The 5,580-nt window shown below is 39.9% G+C and overlaps 1 protein-coding gene across 3 annotated transcripts; it reads right to left on the bottom strand.

Annotated features, from left to right (window-relative positions):
* Positions 1-578: 578 nt before the first annotated feature.
* Positions 579-5,549, bottom strand: LOC111243182 (synaptotagmin-1-like). Of its 3 annotated transcripts, none has more exons than XM_086977122.1 (7): positions 5,079-5,549; positions 4,696-4,930; positions 3,330-3,549; positions 2,601-2,799; positions 2,146-2,295; positions 1,765-1,899; positions 579-921 (listed from the first exon to the last, which is right to left on the bottom strand). In XM_086977122.1, exons 2-7 carry the CDS (start codon positions 4,859-4,861, stop codon positions 658-660), a joined length of 1,134 nt encoding a protein of 377 aa, XP_086833248.1. In that variant the 5' UTR covers positions 4,862-4,930; positions 5,079-5,549; the 3' UTR covers positions 579-657. The 3 variants fall into 3 exon arrangements, with proteins under 3 accessions (XP_086833248.1, XP_086833249.1, XP_022644109.1); XM_086977123.1 differs by having other exon boundaries at positions 5,286-5,549; XM_022788374.2 differs by having other exon boundaries at positions 4,705-4,930; positions 5,079-5,541.
* Positions 5,550-5,580: the final 31 nt, after the last annotated feature.

Below are 5,580 nucleotides of genomic sequence, written 5' to 3'. Positions count from 1 at the left end.
TATTTTGTATGTTGATAGAAATACCATGGGATAGGTAGTCATAATAAGAGAACATTTTAGCGGATGTATCAGACGCATGACCATACCTGTATAAGCGTTAAATATAAACATGCTGTGGACCCTCGAGTTTACTCGAGAAGCCCAACTATATTAAGCCCAATTGAGTTGTATGTATGTCGCATATATATATATGTCTGGAGTTTTTATTTAGAGCAAAAGACCTATCTATAATAACTTCCGATTAAAGACTACAAGATGTGTGAAGCATGACATTATTGTATGAATACAGAATTCCGAGATAACTGGTCCAGGTTTAATACTATGTCCTAGATTCAAAATTGATTTTTTAGGTTTCACCCGTCGCAGATGAAATCATTATAGACATAAATATGAAAGTCCGTACGTAAAAGATGGTACGGCAGTGGAAAGAAGAACACTGATTTACGTTATTTTAAATTTTATTAAAATGATATCAATATAACACTACGTACCGTCGTGTTATATCATTTACATGAAACGAAAGTGAAAATTATTATTTTACATATAACTAGTAGACGAGAAATAACTACAACAAGAGCTTGGTCAGGACGCTTTTATTGAAAAACACCTGGAAAGATCAGTAAGTCGGCAGTTTTTATCCGACATTTAAAGTTGAACTTAAATAGGATACAGTAATCTCCACTGCAAAACCGGCTTCTTCAGCACTAACATTTCTCCCCAGTGCGTGAGACGTCCATTTGAAAACATCATCCAGGGCCCTGAGATACAGCATGCATTACGGTTTCCAGTTCTGCGTAGTTTACGGTTCCCAGGTAACAGCGAAATAACTACTGAGCTCGAACTTATAAACTGTTCAGGCAAAAGGAACTTAAACGATTGATTGTAGATCGGCCCACAGCCCATGACGCGGCCCTTCTTTATCTACAATGAGAGATAGAATGCAACAAGTCGTGTTTGGTCCATTAAGTTTACAAGTCACTTGGGAAATTTAGGCGGATCATTAGTACGTGGGGGGGAAATACGAAATCATAGATTTTTGCAAATATGGTCGCATGAGAATTCAATGAACATAATTACCTAAAACTTAACACAACTATTTCTCATCGCGTTATAATGATACAACAAATAACTACTGGCTTGACTTGATAACAACGCAATATGTGCCGTTGCGTTCAGTCATACTGCTCTTCAGCAACCCACGCCCACCTATTTACGGATGGTTATATATTTCGTGCGGCACTTTTACCGTCGTCATATTTATAGATGGTCTATTGCGGATGTTGACTGGGCATTCTTTTTCAGTATTATCCCACTTATCCTAGGATCTTCTACATGTTTCGTTACATTTCCGCTTGTTTGAATAGCTGATTTAAACAGAAAGGTTCTCGCTTGGGACCTAATAGCTCCAACGCAATTAGCACCTGTGCTATCTAAAAAAATCGAAATATAGCTAAAACTGTAGAAGGCATTTGATGTATAGTGTAACCCAATTAGTGGGAGTAGCGGACGATCTATGATTATGATAAAAAAAAAAGGCAAAAATTGGAAAAACAAGCAAAGTATCTCTGTTAGAATATTAGTAAAAGTAGTGTTCTTTTAATAAAGTACTGGACGACTATAATGAATTAATAGCTTTTAAGAAAAATCCCTTTTTTCTTTCAAGTTCATGCAATATGTGCTCGAATGAGAACTAAAGTGAAGAACGGGTTTGCCGCCAGGAATCGCTCCTTAAAGTGTTAAATCTTAGATTCATGAAGCTCTTACCTTTTGTCCGTTGCAACGTAACGTGATTTTTATTATCGACTCTGGTAGACCCTTCGTTCTAACGATCGCAACTGTTAGTAAGTTGGCATTCTCGTAACTCATAGACAAAAGCAGTTGACCCGTTGGAGTGGTTACCTTTTTGGATTTTTAAACCTCGTCATTATGGACATACACATAGTTATATTTGACCCGTGAGAGGACAGTTTATATATGACGAATACAATATATTACATATTCATTAAAAAAAAACAACTTGCTGCTAGCGCTGAAGTTCTTAAAGTTATAGCAGTTATCAAGAACATGTTTATTAAGATTCCCTATCGTGAAAATAGTGTTCAGCAGTACAGGCCACAAACAAGTTGAACTGGTGCTTCTACTTACAGGAGCTTGTGTCAAAAAACAGGTGTGAAGGGTTTCGCCCTCGTTCGTATTTCTTCCCTCCGTAACGCGTTTAAAGGCCACTTGACAGTAACCCAAAACGTGTGTTTGGTCTAACGGGCGTTCCTTACCACTGTCTTCAAAAACAGCTATCTGAAGAGAGTCAATATATATATATATATATATAGAGAAGAGTTACAAGTGGTACGATGAACGATAATTTTGCTTCGGTATGCGTTTATTGGCGTTGAATCCGTGCATATGCCTTGGTGTGATCGATAGCTGCCATGCTAAGCTATACTATAATGGTATCAAAACGCATGTATACGCGTATCGCTCATACGCGTATTATCAGCGACGTTTTGCTGTCAGCGTAAGTTTCCTCTAAAGATATTTTACGATATCGGTCTTATCGGTCAATTTGTTTGTAGATGTGGTGAAGATAACTGTATACGTACGTGTAATGAATCACCTGCTGACCCTAAAAAATGGAGTTCTTCGTTCAGACTTGTAGTGGCATCTTGTTCATTAACTCGAACGGCGCGGCATTTCTTGCTGCACTTTCCAACGGTCACTCGAGCCGTTATCCAATAGCTTCGTGATCGGGTCAGACCTTTGTCGGGTAGCCCTCGAATATCGCAAAATCGCAGGCATATCCTGTCATTGAAAAATGTTATTATCAGACTATTATTCATTACTACATAGGGAGATCGTTCAAGCAAAAGAAATCGTTGATTACTATGGTACACACGATGACGCTCCTCTAGTGAGGCATACCAGCTTTTGATGAAGATACGCCACTGCCTCGTTCATAAGCTCTTGCTCATTGCTTAATTAAACATGTCAAGTCTTACATGCAGCACTGCTCTTAAATATTGCTTCACTCATTAGCTAGGCGTTTGCAACGTATCTGGTGTAGTTTACGGAGGACCCTCCATATACTAGAACTTGCTTTCTAACTCTACGGCCAGTACACTTCCGTTGACACTGTAAAACTCAATTTCCTTTAATATCGAGCTAATCAATTCATCTTCTAAAAGGAGAAAGTCATGGGAAATATAACATGCATCGAGTCAATATGGAAACATACGGAGCTTTGTGGATACGTAAAAGTTATTTAATGCAGGAAGTCGAGCGACATGGTTAACTAAAATATGATACATGGGCCCTTGCATCTACGAACGCACTGTTTGTCATCGTGGGCTTTCGTTGTTAGGACAAGCGTTCCATGAGAAGCCCCAACTTCTTCCCGTTTGACTCGATCCCCAAGGAAAGGTGGCCCGTCGAGTGTAAATCCGTCGTTCTCCTCAAGAGAGTCGGCGTAAAGTTCGGGCTGGATTTGCGTTGATGAAGCTGCTGATGTGGAACGGAGTTTAAATAAACCCTCTTCCGAAAGTTCATTAAAACCTGCATAGTAAATACACAATTGTATATGTAGCATTTTTTTGGGACAAAAAAATAGTAGCATTTATTAATTGGTTCAAATTCGGCTAACTTTGCGGCTAACTAACTTAAAATTCCAACTCAAGTAATAAATATCAAAATTTTATACACTCGGACTTATAAGAAAGGCATCCCTGTAGCTTATTATTTGCATGTTATGTGCGTGTCTGAACAGACGATTTAATTCCCTAGAAATGAAACTAGAGATTTCAGTTCTTCTGCGGAGGACTGAAGAAACACGATTGTAAGGTTGTGCGTCTAGAAGGTCATCATGTGACCTGCAGGATGTCGAAACTACGAGAGAGCGAAGACCAGCGATCAGTGTTTATGTCATCATCCTCTATGTTGAAGATGCTTATACGAGGGAAAATATTAATTCTGGTAAATTTAGCTTTCACATAACAGTTTGAAAACTTGATCAAAAGATCAAGTTTTCAAATCACATTAGCCATGCCATCACGTAATCTACATTTGTTCGTGGATGGGAAGGTTCCTAAGAAGCAACAAATTAAGCTTTCAAGAAGTTAGAAGCTCCGGCATCGAATTGACAAGGAGATGCTAATCAAAAAGTAGTTAAGACAACAAGCCAGTTGTCTGTAAGGGACCTTGAAAAAAGTTCAGAAACGCTGGCATAAATATCATCGTTTACAATCTTGACAATAACAGGTTCCTTAAATCTGATTTAAAGTCCAGTAGACGACATATTCCACTTTTACATGTCGATGCGTTAAACCTCCATAGCAATGTCTCTGCTATTATGGCGGGATATTGAGAATAAAGTAGACGACAGTGAGATATGTCCTAGCTGTGTGTCATATACGTTCAATTGTGGAGTAGTAAAAAGACGTTTACTAAGAATACTAACTTGTCCGTATAATATCACCGACCATTTGGCCTTAGCGAAATTTGGAGAGGGACCTTAGTTGGTGGCAAATTGTGCCTAGAGCGCTATTTACGAGGTCTGAGCTGACGCTTGAATTCGGATGTTACAGTGGATCCGTAGTTCTTTTAGGGTCACCGGGATATAAAATTCAGTGAAAATAATATTTGAATTAATACGTATCGATTAAGTACTAAAATATGAATTTGAATTTCAAAGGAAATCCTCACAATACATGCCCTGATAGTTCGATCCCCTTCGTGGAGGTATCTGAAATTGCGACGTGTACGCAGCTTGGGTCCTATCTTCGGGTAACGCATCTCCTCGAAAGCACTGAATCAATGGCTTGCAGCTGGCGCACCACATGAGCGCCTCCATTATTCTCATCCCAGCCATTAACCTCGGTGTCCCTTATCGATCACCCCACCGCGATCCGATAGATGACCTCTGCACGTTCGAGAATTTCTAATTGTGGCACATAAAGTGTACACGAGGTATGTTAACGATTACGGGTGAAACTGGCGACAGCATTACGCGTTAAGCTAACAGACAGGGTTTTTGTTGTAAACACGTGAGTCGTACACAGCTATGCAAAGGGCGTTTCTGAACTTACGTTGAAAATTGACTAATCCAACCGTATGCGGCACACCCACGTATACAGACAGTATCACTCAAGCACAATAATGGCTGGTTGTCCTGCCGGTTACTAGATTCTATGAGTCTAATTATCAGTGCTGTTACTGCTACATCATACTTTTTGTTACTGTGACGACTACTTTACTATTAGCAAACCAAGCCAATAAACGGCAAAATCTATTACACGAGATATGTGTGGAATAGTTGCGTTTAGCCCGACGCCTGTTGACAGGCCACCAAGTGTCCTTAAACAACCACACTTCCGTGGATCGCGTTGTTAGCCGCTTTGTTATCCGCTGCTGCTGCTACAGTGTAAGCTTTGCCCTCTCATCAGCTTGCTCTGGAACGAGAGTTCCCGATAGCAAACAACGGCCTAATGCTGATGAAATTCTACGCATACGGAGGAAGAAGGACAACATAGAAGGGCTTTACACCCTGGAGCGCTCTCGGCTAGCGACGTCTGTTCCTAGGACAAAGGA

The sequence above is a fragment of the Varroa destructor genome, unplaced genomic scaffold (assembly GCF_002443255.2).
Source record: "Varroa destructor unplaced genomic scaffold, Vdes_3.0 BEIS01000001.1, whole genome shotgun sequence".
Lineage (NCBI taxonomy): Eukaryota > Metazoa > Arthropoda > Arachnida > Mesostigmata > Varroidae > Varroa > Varroa destructor.
Note: the sequence above shows the minus strand (reverse complement) of the source record. Positions and strands in the feature narration are given on the sequence as shown.

Bases quoted from the DNA above. Each gene is read 5' to 3' on its own strand.
- LOC111243182 (XM_086977122.1), bottom strand. From the start codon at position 4,861: ATGGCTGGGATGAGAATAATGGAGGCGCTCATGTGGTGCGCCAGCTGC. The intron at 2,800-3,329 runs GTGCGTTCGTAG...TTTCAATGACAG, and splicing joins AAAGCCCACGATGACAAACA to GATATGCCTGCGATTTTGCG. The intron at 1,900-2,145 runs GTAAGTAGAAGC...AAATCCAAAAAG, and splicing joins GTTTTTTGACACAAGCTCCT to GTAACCACTCCAACGGGTCA.